Source organism: Genypterus blacodes, unplaced genomic scaffold, assembly GCF_046128005.1.
Source record: "Genypterus blacodes isolate CSIRO-AG114 ecotype Tasmania unplaced genomic scaffold, CSIRO-AGI_Gbla_v1 ptg000111l_1, whole genome shotgun sequence".
NCBI lineage: Eukaryota > Metazoa > Chordata > Actinopteri > Ophidiiformes > Ophidiidae > Genypterus > Genypterus blacodes.
Window position 1 is genome coordinate 3,931,516 of NW_027466915.1, and position 19,861 is coordinate 3,951,376.

Sequence of the window (19,861 nt, forward strand, 5' to 3'; positions counted from 1 at the left end):
ACAAATCCACCACAGCGCCTTTGCTTCCCCCCCCCCCCCCCCTTTCTCTCTCTGCTCCACTTGTTTAATGGCTGATCACATCCAGACTGTTGTGCTGCTTTATTCCGAGACGCGTCAATATTAAGGAGGCATGCAGTTGGAGCGGCGCGTTAAATGAGCGCATTTCACTCAATGGGATCTTTATATTTAGCGCAGTGAGAGACGGCAGGACAGGACACACAGGAGAGACTCAGAATCCCACTGCTGTTCTGTTTCCCCCCCACCCCCCCTGCAATCTTAAAACGGAAACGACCCCCCAAAAAACTTGTCGTTGATATCGCGGTGCGCGTTATCGGGCTTATGTGGCGGCGGCTGCGGTGAGGGGCGCTGTGTGGACAAATAGCGCATATTCCTGATTCACACTTCGCGGGTGAAAAGATGATGATGGCCGGTGGTGGTGTTGGCGGAGCAGCGGTGGACCATAACGGGATCTACTCGAATCCCAACAACCTCCACAACCTGCAGCAGCAGCAACAGCAGCCCCTCATGGAGGCGGAGAACCCGGACTCCCGCAAGCGACCGCTGGAAACTCCGGCGGAGGAGGCCGGTTGTACCAAACGCACCAACACCGGAGGTAAGAACGGACACCAAAACCGCTCATCCGCCCGGCTGAAAGCGTGTTTGGAAAGGGAGAGAGAGAGAGACACGGCTGCACACAACACAACACCTGCACACTTCTCACTTTGAAACAAAATGCAGACCGTTACTTCATAAGAAAGCGACATGTGTGTGAGAGAGAGAGAGAGAGAGAGAGAGAGAGAGAGAGAGAGAGAGAGAGAGAGAGAGAGAGAGAGAGAGAGAGAGAGAGAGAGCGAGCAGCCCGGTGGTCTGTTTGGATCGAACCCAATCACCTTTCAGCTCCACATCTGGAGGTTTTGGTTTGAAGTCATGAACTCATTCAGTGCAAAAGTGATGAGTGTGTGTCTCTTTCTCCCTTTCTCTCCTTGTGTGCAGGTGGTAGGATGTGTGTGTGTGTGTGTGTGTGTGTGTGTGTGTGTGTGTGTGTGAAGGGGGGCACTCTAGGAGAAGGTTCTCAGAGGGATAATATGACAAAGGGGAACAAGTGAAGTGGTCAGAAGTTCAGTGTTGATGGTGTATCTTAGGTTTCCCCTGCTTACATCAGCATTTTCTATTTTCAACCTATTATGGCGTTTCATGTGAGAATAAATTATAACACTAGAAGCCTCACAGCTGTATTAACAGGACAGGACAGCATCATCTGTCTCTTATTGTTAATATCCTGTAAATGAATTGTATGGATGAAATTAGTTGCGAGTCCCCTGCACCTTTGTTTGAATGGATGAAATGAATGGTAGAAGCTGAAAGACACTTAAGTTTCACACATCACTCAAACTCTGATGCTTTCACGACCACCGATCCAAGATTTGGACAGTGAAAAAGAATAGAGAGACGAGCAGATTTTTTTTGGTAGAAAAAGGAACAAATACATCCATCCTTTACTGTCTGACCGTTCTGTCTCAACACCCACATGAGCGGCGCGAGAGGAATCATAGAGCTGCTGTGTTCACATGAAATGGATGATGGGTTTTGTAGGTCCAGTGACAGCTGAGTGAGGAGATTTTAGACGGATAGTGACACACACTTTTGTGCTACATGGCTGGCCAGAGCTGTGGGAAAAAACGTTTTGCTTTGGATCTGGAGGCCTATGCTAAGAGCAGGTGTGTGCGTGCGAGTGTGTGTGCGAGTGTGTGTGCGTGTGTGTGTGCGTGTGTGTGTTATAATCAGCTCACAGTGGGTTAATAAGGTGGGCGAAAACCAACAACCCTGCATTACTAGTAGGGTACACACTCATCACCAGCCGCAGCCAAGGTTCCCATCGAACACGTGTTATTTATAGGGTGCAGAGTGAGACGCATTTCAGCATCTGCGTGGTGTTTTTGTTACATCCATGTCCTCTCATGCCACACTGTTAGCAGAATGTACTAACTGACAGGTTTCAAATGCTGAAATGTATAAATATTTAATATGCAGAATTTGGAGCAATGAAGTAATTGGAATTTGTTGTACCTCCTGGAGACGATTGTTGGTTTCATTGATGTCTTAGGCTGAACAATCCACAACACTTCCTCCATCCTTATCCACATCCAGGCCAAATTGCATCTATTGATGGTACGTCACTGGGTGAATATCCCTGTAATATATAAGAGAATATTTCCCAATTTCAATCTTCAATCTGTCCCTGTATCTGCACATCTCATTTGAGCTTTTCATTATGGTGGTATCCAGCTCATAGGGACCACTTATTACAAGAGCTTAATGTTAATTGGATGTCAGCAGAGAATTGTCAGTTCCTTCACCATATGTCTGTGCGGTTTGCTTTGTCTCTCTCTTTCCCCACACACACACACACACACACACACACACACACAAACACACAAACACACACACACACACACAGTCACTGGATGATAGCACCAGCACGACTGCATCTTCGCCACACTTCAGAAATGTAATTTCAGTTTTGCAGACCTTTGTGCCACTAGTAGATTCATCCTGCCTCCATTAGCACCCCGAAAAAACAGCCTTGCTTCTGAGAGAGCTGCGGCCATGAAATCGTAGCATCACCAGGGCTCAGATTGAGCATGCAGCAAATTTGGTCAGCTCAGGCAATTACTCCAGTGATACAAATGGCTAAATGGTGTGAAATTGCATATGGAAAATTGCCAACAAATAGTAACGATACACAACTAATTTAAACGTATGTGATTGTTTACTGCGTCATTTCTACAATGAAATCATTAATAAATTCTCCTTTTAATTTTTCTTGACTACACATTTTTCCAAGACCTCAGTGTCACAGCTATGATGTATTTATATGCGACTGCTAATGTGGCAATAAAAAGCAATATTTGAAGCGTAATGCTTCAAACTGGCCTCCAACAATATGGAATCCCATTAATAACATTGTCATGTTGTTCTAATCTGTATTTAAATTCCAATACCAAACAAGATGAACACGTTAATATCATATTTTAAACACTTAACCTATTTTGAGGTCCTAGGTGGGGAGACACACACAGGTTCTTAAAGGTCTTCTGTTGTAGTGAGGTTCATGTTGACTTGTAATAGCAGAAACAGCACAGGTGCAACTAATAATGTTAATCAGGACTGTGTTCCATTTAGCTGTGCCAGTAACCCAGCATGCACAAAGCTCCAGCTCTGGCACCAGCACACCTGAATGGAATGCAGCCATCAGAGATGTTATTAGTTACGCCCCTGTTTGACTGGACGCATATTTGCCAAAAAGCCGATACCATTTTCAGGCAGATAAAGGACAAAGGAAACAATGTTTAAGGTGTGTGGAGAAGGGATATATGGATTTGAACAATATTCTGTATAGATACTGTATCTAATGCTGACCTGGAACTGTCAGAAATTGATAAAATAGTAATCATTGTAAAGAAAAGTCCATGATAACATATATAATATAGGGTTTGAATAATCATACTGATAACAAACAAAAATCATGTTATAATCTGTATTTGTACCATTTTAAAAATAGACAGACATTGGCTTTAACAGTCGAACCAAGCAGCATTTTACACACGATCCCATGTATGTTATAATCTACAGGACCTATTATAAGGATGTTTAAGGGATTTTATCGACTGCAGAAACCCTTAAATGTGTCTGCAGTGCAGTAGCAAACCACAAATGGATTAAATAGCAGTGAATTAGCAACCAATCCATTCCTCTTTATGATAGCTCTGTTCTTCTTTAAGACAAATTCATACATAGCACAACCATTCTCTGTATGCACATTCGACACACACTCACACACACACACACGGCTCAGGAGGAATGCCTGCCACACACTCATTTGTTTCCTCATCATGCCGTTTGCCGGCCTGTGTTGCAGATTGTGTTTTACCATCAGCTCCATTCTCTCCGTGCCCCTTCATGCTTTACATGTAACATCGTGAATGCAAAGCTCGTCTGGCAGTACTGCGAGACAGCCTGATAATCCGCAGCCATCCCTATAATCACCAACCCCTCGACTATGTCTGATATTGATCACATTATTCCTACTGAACTGATCATTAACATGACTGGCAGCTCCAACAAAGAGAAGAAAGCCTGTGCCTCTTTCGTGCTGAGCCTCTTGTTGTGCATTTAGAGGTGGAGGACAATTGAGCCCCACTGAATGGGGGAAATTACTCTTCTTTCATCAGCATTGCCCTTCCCTCCTCCAAATGAACATCTTTCATTTATTCCTCTTTTTTAATTACCCATACTCTGAGCCCAGGTTGCATCGCATCACATGTGCCTTCAGTAAGGTTGTGTGGCTGAAGGATTAGGTATGATCTCCTCACGTTGCTAATGGAAAGGTTGGCACAGGAATGTAAGCAGTGCTTTTTTATTTATTTTCGTGGTGGGAAGGACACAGGTGCCCTTGCAGAGTGATGTGACGTGAGTGGACTGTGAATTTGCCAGGTGGCAGCGAAAGAGAGAATGAGAGAGCGCGATAGAGAACGAGGACCGAGCACAGTGGAGAAAGAGAGAGAGAGAGAGAAAGGGAGAGATAGATAGACTGTGAGGGAGTGCAGGCGATGTCTATACAATAGAGCATCCCTCAGTGAACGAGACCGCTAGAATCTTCTAGAAAGGCGTTCACTCCCTAATCAAAACGGGGGGCCGCGATTTGAGATCAAATTTTTAAGACAAAACCGATAAGCTGCCAAGAGAAAAAGGGGTTCCTTTTTTTTACCAAGATCCCTGGAAAGCAGCGTTTATTGGAGCTGGGCCGTTGTGTCTACACCCAGCTGCTCACACACGCGCATGTTGCAGTCTTTACACACATACACACACTTAAGATACCTCTCTGTGTAAGATTTATAGGCGTAGTGATTGGCTTCATCACACCCCTCCACCATTCTGCGGCACTGCCATTTGCAATGGTTGATGAGCCCCTCCGCCCTCTCAAACATGGCCGTCCAAGGGATTGGGGGTGGGGGAAAGGAGGAAAGGAGGGGGTGGCGTAAGGCACGCCGTCTCCGATCACTCCTCCTCCGCCTCCTCCATCATTTGCTTATGTTATCCATACACCTCTTCAGCCACTGTTGAAGGTCACTCCACATGCTTTTCTCATTCACCGCCGAAGCTCGCTCTCCTTAGCCACTTCACCTTTTGTCACTTTCCGCCAAAAAGTGAGTGAATGAACTGCCGTACTTTATAGTGCTGCGTCAAAAGAGGCGGAGTAGGGGAGAAAATTCAATTTTTTGGGACCGGCATCGGGGGGTGGGGATATGACGCGCCGGAGGGAGGAGGGCTGTGATTGGCCGGCGGAGGCGTCAGTCCCGCGTGCTGCTGCAGACGGACAGGCCACTCGATGAATATGGATGAGAGCAGTGAAAAGGGTGATGCGGCAGGGAAGACCCCCCCCTTCAAACCGATGCAGGCTTGAACAATGCGTGCCGTCTTTCACTGAAAACACTGAGAGCCTGCATTAGCATTTTCTCAGACAATTGAGGCTCTGGCCAGCTGCAGGCATGGCTCGGATGATGCGGTGAAATCTCTTTTTCTGCACCCACTGATGAATTAGACCTCGGTGAAAAAGGTCGATTGGCCGCATTCCTCAACACAACCATTGCACCTATGCCGAGGCTAATGTTAAGATACCCTTTTGAGATTGTGCCCCGGCATTGATGGCGATCTGACAGAGGACTCGAACCAGCAGATCTCAGAATGGGTAAGCCGCAAACTCTTTTTGTCTGACTTGTTGAATTGATCTATCATGCTAAACTACATTTTCATACACCTTAAGCTCGTTTTTTTCTATTGTTGCTCATTTTTGTTCCATCGTCCTTGCTGCCTGTCAGCAGCAGGTTAGTCCATTGAAATGCAGAGTGGGTACGTGGAGGGGTAGTGAGAAGGAGGGAGGACGGTCACAAGGCATTTCCTCCTGACCCACCCCCCTTGAGTGACTTAACTAAACACATTTGGCTCAGCGTCCTGGTCTCTCCTCCAAGCCATCCGTTCAGTATTGGAATCAGGGGTTTGAACTAACACCCCACTGGCTGAGTTCTCCAATGTGCCTCACTGCTCCCATTCCCTGGCGGATTGCAGCAACAGATTGCCATGTTTACTCTACCACATGACGCCATTAAAACCTGTTACTGTGATCTCAGACACTAGGACAGAATTAATTATTGACTAATGACAGCAAACGTGGCTGTGAGGGCAATGGAGGGAATCTTAGTGGCTTCCTCCCCTGCTGGCTTTACTCCGGTTGAAGATGAGCAGAAAGTTACGCAGTGGGTTTGGGCTTGTCTGTCAACAACAGGTCTTTGGATATTTGGACTCTGCAGTCAGCCTCACAGAAATTGAAATTCTTTGGAGGACTACAGCACCAAATATCACGGAATAGTGCCAAGCAGTGAAAAGCTGAATGCTAACCATGTCTGTCATGCACAATCTTTTTTCACCAAGGTCATTTTATTGTCATTCATTGGGGGTAAAATGGACAGATGACTGCAATATAGCATGGAAATTCAAGAGTAGCAAAAGCAACAGCAATGACTATAACTGCCACTCTCATCTATATAATGGCTTTGAGCATGTTCTCCATAATTACGCTTTGACCACTATGAACCTTTTTACCATCTTACGTGCTTGGGGTTTCATGTCATGTCTCTGCTTTCACATAGACATGATTCGCTCTTTGGTTTGGGATTTCACCAACAAACCTGGTCAATTTATCACAATGAAAAGTGAAATACCGTGAACTAGACATGTCATTGTCTGAAAAATTGTCAGAGACAGTGATTATGGGGTTGTGTGCACAAAAACAAGCAGAGTCTGAATGGAACATGAGGGGCATATTAATGCAATAAGGACAAGAGCTAATGTGTAGGCTGTGAAATTCCTGAATGTCACAGTGCCATGTTCATTCTGATCTGAATCTAATGAGTGTATTACTGAGGCAACAGGTTGGTCTCAGTACAGTGATCCATCTCCATCCATCCATCTTTCCTGTGCACCATGCCGGACAAGCCCCCCACATTCAATACCCTTCATAAAACATAGCGGCGACGGCCCCCGTGGCACTGCCGTCTTCATCTGGAATCGGGAATCGTATTACGCTCAAGTAGAAGGTTGTGTCAGAAATCTCGTTTTACCAAGATGGACTCGAGTAAATGACGTCACCGTTGAAGCAGCTGAAATGAATCGAACATGACGTCATTGTCTCGAAATGAGCATGCAGAGATTTTTTTGACTACTCCCGTAGTGGCGCCACAGCTTTGCAAGTACGCACCTGAGTGTTTACCATGATGTCATTCGTACGGTATTTGTATTAAGCAGAGAATCGCAGTTGGTCCACATCTAAAAATAGAATATTTGTGATGTACTGTTGGCACAGTCAGGTACTTTATTTGTATTCAGGTCAACAGTGTCCAAGCTCAGTATTTGACTGATTGCTTTGTGCTCAATCAACACGCTCAGTTTAACCCGGGTTTTTCTTGGACAGACGCTTTGCTCACCTTAGTGCTGAACGCGTCTTAATTAGCAATAAAAGAAAGAAACTTTGTCAACAGAAAGACACAAAAGATTTAAACTGACATACAGTCAATCACTGACTGCTACAAGCCACTCTAAGCCACACAAGCCCCATCCAAAATGGAGGAGATTTAGGCTGTCTTGGCAGTATACCCGTCGAACAAAGCTGCAGGATTGGTTCCCATATGCTCTCTGTACTTTCATTCATTACTAAGGATCATGCAGTATTGGCATATGTGGACTGTGTGGATAATGATTTCATATGTTTGCAATTAGGCCTTGTTGTGTATCTGCGCGCAGTGTTTCAGGTGTTTTGCTCCTTCGCATGTGTTTTATTTGTGTGTAAATAGTGGTTATGAACATTGGCCTGGGTTGTGTGTTTTGTCAGAGGTTGCTAAAACTCCTTGAAAACAGTTAAAATTAGACCTCTGCAAACCGAGAAAGGAGGTCATCATTTACTCTACAAGAAATCTGGGACAGGACACGGAACATGTCACGGATCTCTGATACAATGTGAATGCGCTGAAGGCAAAACCGTTTTCCCTTCAGCGTCGAACATAGACACCAGACGTGTAATTGCCTTTCTCACATATATGCCAATGCTACACAGCACAATGTATTCCCATTAGGAATTTTTGCTTGTTCAGGGTTTTGGGGGGTTGGGCACCATTTAGGCGTATATGATGATGTGCAGAGCCACTTTATGAGATGTGACCCTCTCCCAACTCTTTGTGTCTCTCTCTCTCTCCCCCAGAGGAGGGTGAGTACTTCCTGAAGGTGCTGATCCCCAGCTATGCAGCCGGCTCTATAATTGGCAAGGGTGGCCAGACCATTGTACAACTACAGAAAGAGACGGGCGCCACCATTAAACTGTCCAAATCCAAAGACTTCTACCCAGGTAAGAATAAACAATGAGTAATTAAAATCGATCAGCATGTACGTATATGAGGCTTATGTATGAGAGGAGCTGTATGATTCAGTGGCTCGATGAAAGAAGGAAAGCAGGTCACATTTTCTCTTTATTTGGTTTTGCTCTGTGCAGTCCATTTTAATCACGCGCCGATTGTAAACACCTTGCATTCCATTATGCTTATGTCCTTGAGGGACTGAACACACATGTAGATGTTACAGCTGTCAGATGCGGCGTTCGAGGGCAATTCCACTTCCAATTAAGCTCCCCGACGAGCAGGTTGCACCTCTCTTTGCAGGGGCACATTACACGCGTTACAAGAACTGAAAAAATGGAAACGGCTTCCATTTTGCTCCTGGAAAAAGCGGAGCAAGTTGTGTGACGCAGAGGACACGTAGCGTATATTGAAAGTTGTAAGTGTACCGCAATGCCTCGTTGAGAGTGGCAACCAGGGAGTGACGCTCCTGCATGCAAGTGACCCTCCTGTTGGATGGAGGTCAGAGCTGAAGCCTCTTATCCTCTAAACACAGACGCCGGAGTCGTACAGAAGTCTGAGTGTTTGTCCTTCATGCCTCAGAGGCTTCAACCTGCTGAAGAATAACAGGTGCTGAGCGTCTCGCTGCTTATTAGCGCCAGATGTTTGCTGTGATAACTGATAGAAGCCAATACGTCCCATTTAGCCCTATTCAATCTAGAATATATTCAAAAACATATTATTGCCTCTTCAAATAGAAAATAGGCGGCAGTGCACATCAGCTCAGAAATACGAGTCGCACTTGATACGCATGTGATAAATGCTCATGTTGGTTTTTTTTGGTGCCGTGTTCACAGTCAGTTCTCTGGCTGCCTCAGCAAACACCTCCATAAATCAAAAACAGAAATCATATCTGCCAGAACATTTTTTCACGTCTACTTTGATTGTTTCATCCTCCCCACGACCTCAGCTTGTACCCGAAAATAGAGGAGTAAGTCCTTCGATTGTTGTTTATGTAGAAAAGGAAAGAGGAATCAGCACAACGCGGCCGAAACACGACATCAGTGTTTGGAGTTTCATGTTATAAAGATATATTGGACTGGCCTGAAACGTGGCAAAGAACGAGTGAGTGCTGGCAGAGAGGGGGGAGGAAGGACGAGCCCTGCTGTACTCCTTCCTGCGTGTTTCACTTAGCCATGATGAAAGAACGCGTGTTCCCAGAGCACTGCTTGAAATTCTCCACACCCGAGTCCAAGTGTTCGGAGGAGTGAATTACAGCTACTCCACTGGCACAGGAGCCAACAAGAGGAGTGATACGTATCCTTATTTCTCTTTTGGGTTTGTGGATGTGTTCATAGGCCACCACCTGCTCTGCCCATCCCCCCTACTCATTACCGTGATGAGTGAGAAGAGGAGTTCAGGGAGAGTGTGTTGGCGAGCATTTGATTGGGCGGTTGTTCTGGTTCACAGACGTAAAATGAAACGACTGCCACCGTACACTATACATTAGTCGAGAGACGCTTTTACCAGTACCAGCATCCGTGCGGGCTGAGAGGCTCCGTAACAGATCCAGGTGTATTTAGTCTATGCAAATTTATAACAATAAGAAATAGACCTTAATAAAAGGCAAATGATTCAGCATGGCAAACGCATCACCTACATTTACCTTTCCCCAGTGTCGAATTACCTGCGCTTATGCTAATACAGCATGCAAATGCCATTACATACAGTTCACGCCCTCATCCCTCATCCTGCAGCAGCCTGCGGACAGTCCAACCACAGCACAATCGCACACTAGAGAAATCAAGGGACAACAACCAATGCAGCCATTTTCTCCTGCAATCCTCAGTGCGACGGCCTCAGTCTGAGATTCCCACCCACCTCAAATCTCCCATCCGTCAGAATAAGACATAAAACCGCGAATTCAGAGGTCCTGATGGGAAGCGTGCAACTCGGCCCTGCTGTGACGAACTGAGATAGATGACTGGAGATAGTGAAGGGTGTGGATGATGCATGATTGTATGTGAGCGAGGGGACAGGGGGCAAGAGCAGAAATAGCTTGTTTCAATCTCTGTCTGTGGACGTGACCCTGCCCCAGCTGTACTCAAGCTGCTCCGACACAAGCCAAGTTTCCTCTTTCCTCCTCCCCACTCACTGTTTCTCTCAGCTTTTGGTTCCCAGTATTCGGGAGGGTTAAAGCCAGATATGATGACATCATCCAACAACAGAAATTTTTTGTTTGCACGCCTCCCAGAACACTTACTTGGACTTTCCTCCGTTGTAAGTGTTTGATTCCAACCTGCGTTAACTGTGTCAGGGCTGGATTTCTAAGCCTACATAAAAGCAGCGCACTATGCATTCACCCACTCATACTGTGCATCAACACATACAGTACACACACCTACACACACACACACACACCTACGTTGACACATCTACAATTTAAAGCAGCTGCAGCCAGAGCTGTGAGAGTTCCTGATTTGAGCATAAACTTGGAAACTAAACTCCAAACCCTTTGCTTTGTACAGCTGGCCAAGAGCCCAGGACCAAGCATTGGCTAACATTCTACAGCACGAACAGATGAAATGTGATGTCATACACTCTGGCCCTATGGTTTAGATTATCTTATCATTATCAGCCACAATATGTGACCTCATACTGGAAAATCACAGGTCCAGTGGGTGTAGGATGAGGGTTTTTTTCCTCTAAAAAGAGCTTACAAAGTAAAAAAACCACATTAAGGGAACACGGATCTCAACATATATCTTAACTAATGGTCACTATAGGGTGATGCCATTGCTGCTTGCTTGCACTGGGTCATGATAAGATGATTATGTCAGGGGAGGGAATTCCAAACTAATGGATGGAGTGGATTCCCCTCCTGAGGTGTTACAAAGCCTCATACAGCTTGTTAGCAGCTTAACATTTGTGTTAAAGTTCTGTTGGATGGAGCAAAGGTTTCTGCTGCATCATCTACGTAGTACACATTAGCCAAACTCATGCTGCAGTCTCTGTTGTGAGGAAGCGTCAGTCAATGATGCACATCCAAGCTACTACTGCAACATACGTAGGCTATGGCTAGTTGATGTTAGCAGCTACGCTACTCACTTTTAGGGATGATAACCACATAAACTGTTGTTACATTTCCTAGCCACGTATAAACATTAAGTGAGTAAGATTTGCAAGTTATGTGTATTCTGAGTAGAACTCCATTTCTAGGCGCCACATTCGGACAGTTAAGTTCAGTTTCTGTAAATGATGTTTTCCAATGTGTCCCCTGTTGTTGTCTGAGTGTGTTAATGCCACGCTCAAACATGATTTTGAGGCAGTAAGGAATGTTTTCCAGTAAATGCTAGAAAGTCATGTGGGACTCATTAGACACTCCCGGTCGTGAGTGGTGCTTAGTCCTCAGGTAAGTCTGAAGCTTGGCATTACCGCAGACTTATCTCAACTCTGATCTGTTCTGATTTGTTTCCGTAGTCATTTCAAACCCATGCTTCAGAATCCAGAAACGTCAAATAAAAACGCATGATATGTTTCATAGAATGCTGCAAGAATCATGAGTCATTGTAATATGTTTCTGATCCGGAGCCCACTGCTGAGAACTGACACCCAGTCTTCACACTTCCAGCAGAGCTAACTGGGACGATAATGACAGGCAGAGTCAAACATTATTTAGTGCTTCTTTGCCCCCTAATGTTCCTGAGACCCAGTCAGTATGCTGAGACTTTATCCTACCAGACTAGCCTTTGTCTGCCTATGTCACTGATGCAAAGGCTTTCAGTACTATTTGGAATACACTCCATGCAGTCAAAGAAAGCACCTGACTTGCCTTTGATTGCTGCAGCGTGTAGGCTATGCTGGAATGATTATGCAGCCTCCTTCACTCATTTGTAATTCACAGGATTCCTTTGTGCTGCTCATTTCAAGTCCCATCTTTTGAGGTACTTGCTTATCCTGTCCACTTCTGTCCACAGGTAATTACCGCTTGACCATGACTAATGACACAGAGTTGAATACCCAAGCAAACCATCAGATGTACGTTTATAAAGGATGTGACAGGACTCTCGGGGCATGGGCATTCCTGGAGCAATTTTAATGTTTGTTTTGATATTAAACTAGGACCAGCACAAAAAAACATACAACATGGTTATATTATAAGCTGTGGCTCCTGATGCGACACCAGCACCCTGTTTCAACGGACTCCCAAAACAGTAGTGTTGACTCGACGCTAAGCCCTGGCAGTGGTCAGACAGGAGTCAGTGGAGTCGGGTTACCAGCTTCTCGACTAGACTCACTTCATTATTATTTACCCACAACACCTTTAACGCACAAACAAAGCCAGGGCTTGCTTGCTTTCTTTTTTCTTTACCATTTTTGGAGCCAGAGGAGCTCACTGGTTACAGTACTAGACAGGAAGAGCTTTGGAAAAAACCTGCACCAGATTCAGGTATAGCCAGAACCTTTATTTAAATCTCCTTGGAGGTGTCTTAAATCTACTTTATTTCTTTAATTGAGGGGGCGCATCACATACTACATGGATATATAGCAATTACAATGAAGGCCTTTCTCACACGAGGCACCGTGATTTGCAGCTGTGACTATTAACGACCATGACTGTGTTTCATTTAGGTGTAACAGGGTCTTGGCACAGGACACGCTGGCTCACTGACACAACCACATCAAATGAAGCACCATCACTGTTACACGCATGTGGTGCTATGATGAGGCTAAATGGTCAAAAAAAGGTATATAGATTGAGATGAGACCCTTTATATCCAGCTATTGTAAATACATCAATATTTCCACGTAGCTCCACATTCCACAGCATGTTGACAAAATTGACAAATTAATTTTAATGGTAATTTAATAAAGATGCTTTGTGTTAAGCTTAAAGTAGCTACCTTAGCTAATGTTGCTCGCTAGTTTTGAGAGCTACCATAAGGGCCTTTGGTGTTCATATTCATCCACTGCTTAGAGTGGCACTGCTGAACTGAACTGCATAAACAGTAATTATTGTTGTATTGTTATGTAATACAACACTACATGCAAGGCAATGTTTGTGCAGTAAGTGAAAAGCTTGCACCGACATGAATGTTAGCATGATGGCAGCCAAGTGAAGATGCAGACTTTTAGGAACTGTGGGTGGTGTTACCATTGAGGTATTCAGGGTCTAAAATCCCACAATCATGAAGTTGTTTGGGCAGAATTTGACATATTTAAGGTCTGTATTCTAGATTGATTGATAGCACCTTTCAAAGCGCGTCTTCAGTGATCAGCACCGGGCATTCAAGGACCCAAATTGAGATCAATTGACCATAGTAAGACTCACAATATGAACATGAACTGTTCATTTACAAAACCAGCACCAATACATGCAGAAAGTGCATAGCTTCAAACATCCGATGTAGCTTGTAATCTTGCACTGTATATTGTGTTGTGGAGTAGTTATTTTTACCAAATGATTAGAAGGACTTATATCAATGTGAAATCACATCAAACTGCTTTACTTAATTTTATGAGCAATTTTAGCAGATGAGAGTTTGTAGGCTCTTGACAGTTTCCAAAGGCCTGTCGTGTTTGTGTAATAGTAAAATCCCTGTTGTGTTAATATGAGACACAGATATCAGGTTCTATGTTATATCTGTCCCAAATGAAGTTATCTAATCCTCCACGATGTCCCACAGAATGCTACTCCTGCCTACAGTTTACTGCTAAGATATTACACTCACCTATGTTACTGCTCAATAGAAGCAGGTACAAGCATTCGGGCAAAGTGTGTGACTTTAATGGGCTAAATTCATTTGTACTAACTGCCAGAAAAAGACTATGTGTTGTGTAGTCACAGTTGTGGCGGGTATCTTGTCAGGGTGTGATGCAATATACGTTTTTGAGTCACTTTTTCTCCTGATATACTGGAAATGAAATACACACTGAAAACTATTCCTATCATTAAGAGATATTTTAAAATGATACAAAAAGGTGGCAACAACAACATTCCCGACACCATCAGTAATGTGAAAGAACACTTACTAATGGTTACTGGTGAGATGTCTGATACGATAGCTGGGGTTGGTTCAGGAGAGGTTAGGCATAAGGAGGACCCAAATAAGCTCAAGCAACTAGGTGATAGTGATGAAAGTTCCATACTTACACCTGAGCATAAAGATAGAAGACACCAATCTAACCCGAGACTCAGTGGTCTCTCAGGGAAAGCTGAAGGATGAGCTGTGTGCTCTCTGAGGCGCCGACATAATTCTCCCACCTCCTGTCATCAAGAGGAGAACATAACTCTCGCTGCAACTCAAAGCCCCGTAGCAGGTATCGTCAGATTGTTCATCTACAAAGACAGAGAAAAGGCAAAAGCAAGCAATTAACCAAAGACATAGCTGGAGAATGAAAGTATAGCCAGTTTAGATAGTGTACTTATAAATCATCTGGTAAAGATACTTTGATAGGATGATGTTGCAGTTGAAAGCCAAAGTATTTCCTTCAGGGTGACATGGAATAGCCATCATAGTCGACTGCATACACACATCTTCAACACCTGCTATCCCAACATTACATTTCACCTTCCAACAGGCTTTAAAAGGCATCCTACTTGGATAAAACTACTTCTCTTTGTCTTCTATTGATCATAAAAGAAAACAATCACATTTCGCTGTCAATATTTGTGCATTTTCTTCATGAAATTATGCGTTGTAATTTTGAATTCATAATGGTTAAGTCACATGATGAATACATGGAAGAACATATGTCATCTAAAAGGGCATGTTGGCATGTAGCAACATTAAAGTGCACGGTAGGTCAAATCAATTGGTCTTTTGTTTATTACTCTGTCACCCAAGAATGACAGGCAGGTGTGCTAAAACGTCACAGAGCAACTGTGTGTCTGTGGGGTCCAAAATCTTGTGTGGTCCCATTTTCCTTTATTTTCAGTTTAAGGCCTTTCTCTTTCAGTATAAGCTGCAGTTTGTAATGCATTTGAACACTGTTAGGCAGTAAATAAGTAATAATTTGTGGACAGACTCTATGTCTAACACATTCATTCAAGGCACATTTCACATTGTCTGGAATAACTGAAACATGACCAAGAACATAAATAGGAGACTAAAGTAATAATTTTGACTTCTTCTGTCCTGCTCTGATACTCTTCAACCAACCCAGTGACACTAAAAATCCAATACGAAACTGTGGTACAATTTTGCCACAAACACGTTCATTTCATTAATTTAATTTTTGCTCTTTCCAACGTGTTGATAGATAACAAGTGCACACATTGGGATGGATGCCGCTCAGTCTTGTAATAGGAGATATAACTGAAATGCGGATGCAAATGCCAAAGATGAAATATAGCAGTGACAGTCACTGGCTGGCTTATCAGACTGTTTCCCATATGGCAGGTTTTGCAAACTCTGCCAGATTTACTGTAACTATCAATTCATCTAAGAAAACAATGTGACATTATAAACCATAAACAAATAAAGTGTAAATGGTTAATATATGTTAAAAGGTCAAACCAAGTCTCAAAAGGTTTCACAGGTTCTCACAGCAACAATGGTTCCCAATCCGGCCTAAGCTTTATTGCAAGAAAAACCTCTTTAGAAAAAATGGCAGAACCCTCATGAGAGGCTCTCTCCCTTTTTGAGTTGCCTCTCCTTAGGGTCCTTCCATTTTTTTCTGGCTAAGTATATCGTACAGGCCATAGATGTGGAAGCAGGCAATTTAGGGAGAAAGTAAAACACGTGCATATTGTAATAGTTTCATGTGAACAACACGCACATTTATCCACCATGAAAAAAAGGACAAAACTGAACCTACAGGGCAGTCAAGTTCCTATGGATGCATTTTTATATGCATAGACCTCAAGTTTTGTCACTTGAACAACGTTGAACACAAACTCACTACTTTTTTTAAAGACTTTTTTAAAAAGTCCTTTAAATAAAACACAAAACACGCCATGGAGGTTACTACAAAAAGAGGAGAGAGCTTAAAAAATCATTCAAGCAAGTAAAAAGGACTACAGCCTGGCCCCTTTGCCATGGCAACAGAATGGCAGTTGGGTCATCAATGTGGGTGAATAAAGGAGCTTAGGAGAGGAACAAGTGTGTATTTAGTCTATTAGAGCTGCAAGACGAGTACAGGCTCAGTTCCAGAGCATTGAAAGAGTTACATCATTGAAGAGGAATCCTTTCCCCCCTGTGGCTTGCAAACCAAGCATGGTTCTTCTTTTCAGCTGTTTCTGTGTTGATTGTATAAATGAAGGAAGAGAGGGGCTGCTTAGCAATCAGGCTTCTTTCTGAAATGTCACGGAGCATTTTTAATTGCCGTCAGTGTACATTTTATACCTGCCCTTTGACACTCAAACCTCGACTAGCACAGATGTCTGTTTGCCAGTTGTCTGTACTCGCTCAGAGACCATTAGAAGTAACTGATCACATATGCTGTCCTCCTCTCTTTTCTCCACATAGGAACAACAGAACGTGTTTGTCTGATTCAGGGTACAGTCGAAGCCCTCAATGGTGTCCATAACTTCATTGCGGAAAAGGTTCGCGAGATGCCCCAGAGCGCCCAGAAACCTGAGCCGGTCAGCATACTGCAGCCACAGACCACTGTCAACCCTGACCGTGTCAAACAGGTGAGATGCCGCATTGTCAACACGGGCTCAGCTCCAGTATTTATGCACAGTAAACCTACTCATGTCAGAAGTCGGTAAAGCAGCTGTAAACAATGTGTGTTAATGGCTGACAGAAGTGGATGCTGACAAAGGTCAAAGGGTGGGTAGCTACTGTGTGGCACAAAGAGGCCTACTTACAGGACACCTTGTTTATTAGTCACCCGTCTTGTGTGACTCCCGGCCTGGTTGGGTCAGGAAAATGTGAGGTATATGTGGTTATTTTTACCGCCACTCTTTCATAACTAGACAGAGTCGCGTGGCAGCTGCAGCCTAAACCCCTGGGATTAGCAAATCGCTGAGTAAAGTGGGTGCTGGCGTAGTACTCTGACTCAGTGAGAGATAAAGTCTGCTGATCATTTATAATGTTACATTCCTCTCCTGCTACATGTGATCGCTATTTAAATCTGTCTGTTTTTTCCGCAGGCTAAACTGATAGTTCCCAATAGCACAGCTGGGCTGATCATTGGAAAGGGCGGAGCCACAGTCAAAGCAGTGATGGAGCAATCAGGGGCTTGGGTGCAGCTCTCCCAGAAACCCGAAGGCATCAACCTTCAGGAGCGAGTGGTCACCATCAGTGGTGAGCCTGAACAAAACCGTAAGGCTGTGGAGATCATAGTGCAGAAGATCCAGGAGGATCCTCAGAGCAGCAGCTGCCTAAACATAAGCTATTCCAATGTTTCGGGTCCAGTAGCCAACTCCAACCCCACCGGCTCCCCTTACGCTAACACAGCCGAGGTCCTGCCCAACGCAGCTGCAGCAGCTGCCACTGCCTCCAGTCTTCTGGGTCAGGCAGGGTTGACAGGAATGGGCGGCTTCCCTGCAGCCATGTCCAGCTTCTCTGGCAATGATCTTCTGGCCATCACCTCAGCTCTCAACACACTGGCCAGCTACGGCTACAATACTAATACCCTGGGCCTGGGTCTCAACCCCGCAGCTGCTTCTGGAGTCCTCGCTGCGGTAGCAGCCAGCGCTAACCCGGCTGCTGCTGCGGCGGCTAACCTGCTGGCCTCCTACGCCAGCGACGCTGGTGGCGCAGGCCACCCTGCTGCAGGCCTTGGTGGGTTCTCCCTGGGTTCTCTAGCTGCTGCTACAGGGGCTTCCAATGGTTACCTAAATGCTTCATCCCCACTGATGGCCTCCTCCCTACTGGCAACAGAAAAGCTGGGCGACGGGGCCAAGGACGTGGTTGAGATAGCTGTGCCCGAGAATTTGGTCGGTGCCATTTTGGGTAAAGGAGGGAAAACGCTGGTAGAGTACCAGGAGCTAACAGGAGCCCGCATCCAGATCTCCAAAAAGGGAGAGTTCATCCCTGGTACTCGGAACCGTAAAGTTACCATAACAGGGTCGCCAGCCGCTACACAAGCAGCGCAGTATCTGATCAGCCAGCGGATCACTTACGAGCAGGGCGTGCGCGCTACCAACCCACAGAAGGTGGGCTAAAAGGAAAAAGAAGAGGAAAGAAGGAAAGGATGAAGACAGAGATTGAAAGGAATCAAGAGGGTCACAGCGAATAGGAAAAAAGAAAACGTCCAAATATCTGCTCAATATTTCAGTATCAAATGAGAGAATCACAAAGGAGGAGGTGGGGGAGACAACCAAGATATGTGTGTGTGATATGTGAATGTGTTTTTAGGACTGATGTCCTGATGTTTTTTAAAAGTTTGTGTCGAGTCCTTTTGACGATGGTGATCAGAGTAAGCTGAACTGGTCCACTGCCAAGCTGCAGATTCAAGGGTGAGACCGCAAGTCTTCACCTTCCTCCAAAACCTCATAGCTGTTTGATTTTACTTTTTTCTCTGTTTTGTTGATTTGGAGTTCAATTTCAGTTGCAAACCTCAGCTCCCGGCGAGTTGAGAGTGTCAGTTGAAGTTCCAGTCAGCTAATAGAGCTGTTTCACTAAACTTGCTCTTTGTGTGCAACTCAGAAGGCGTCGTTACCAAGGGAGAGGTTTGATGAGAAGCACCTGATCTCAGATGGGGGAGCAATCTGAATTTAATTTCTTTTTAGGGAACAACATCTATGTTGATATGTGTTGAATTCTGGCTCATACCATAATTGAATTTTTCTAAATTTGGATATTTTATATTTTCATCCATTATTTATTGACATGGTCTCATTCAAACACAGATAGATTATTTAAACCTGTGAATACAGGTTGATCTGAATGTAAAAACAATTTTAGCTTATTGCTATTTTTATTTACAGGGATCAAATATTGTGTTGCAGTGAAAGAAATGTATAACTCAAACCCAGTCTGAACTTTACAGTTACTGTGTGCAAGTATAGTTCAGGGGTTAAATAATCAATGTGAGAGGACAGAGGAGACGCAGGAATGTACAAATATATTTTACACGAACACAGATAGTTAATGCTCCCACAAACGCACAAACTCTAAAATACATTTGCATATTCAGTCACAGTGACAAACACAAACAAATATGTTGTTCTTGAACCCTTAACTTGGTGCTATAGAATTAGATCACCATAAACACCAAAATCAAAAATCTCTCTGGCAACTATTCTCTTTACTTGATTTGAAAATGCTGTTGAGTGGTCCAGCCATTGGTAGCCCATTGGATCTGACGCAGCCGCTCACCTAATGAAAAAGGGTTGATTTCGGCATTTCATAACGAAAAGCAATCCAGTCTTAACCTAATTGTGCAACTCCATCCTTGCCTCCGATGCAAGATATGTCTTTTTTATAGATAATTGGCCGACGTCTTTATTTTATCTGGCAAGTATT

General features: G+C 44.2%; 1 protein-coding gene across 1 annotated transcript; it reads left to right on the forward strand.

Moving 5' to 3' along the window:
- The first annotated feature begins 417 nt into the window (after positions 1-417).
- Positions 418-18,558, forward strand: LOC143009321 (RNA-binding protein Nova-1-like). Its single transcript, XM_076161417.1, has 4 exons — positions 418-613; positions 8,312-8,455; positions 16,913-17,079; positions 17,542-18,558. Exons 1-4 carry the CDS (start codon positions 418-420, stop codon positions 18,556-18,558), a joined length of 1,524 nt encoding a protein of 507 aa, XP_076017532.1.
- The last annotated feature ends 1,303 nt before the right edge of the window (positions 18,559-19,861 follow it).

Coding starts and splice junctions, on each gene's coding strand:
- LOC143009321 (XM_076161417.1), top strand. CDS start 418: ATGATGATGGCCGGTGGTGGTGTTGGCGGAGCAGCGGTGGACCATAAC. Junction 8,456..16,912: donor ATCCAAAGACTTCTACCCAG/GTAAGAATAAAC, acceptor TTCTCCACATAG/GAACAACAGAACGTGTTTGT. Junction 17,080..17,541: donor ACCCTGACCGTGTCAAACAG/GTGAGATGCCGC, acceptor TTTTTTCCGCAG/GCTAAACTGATAGTTCCCAA.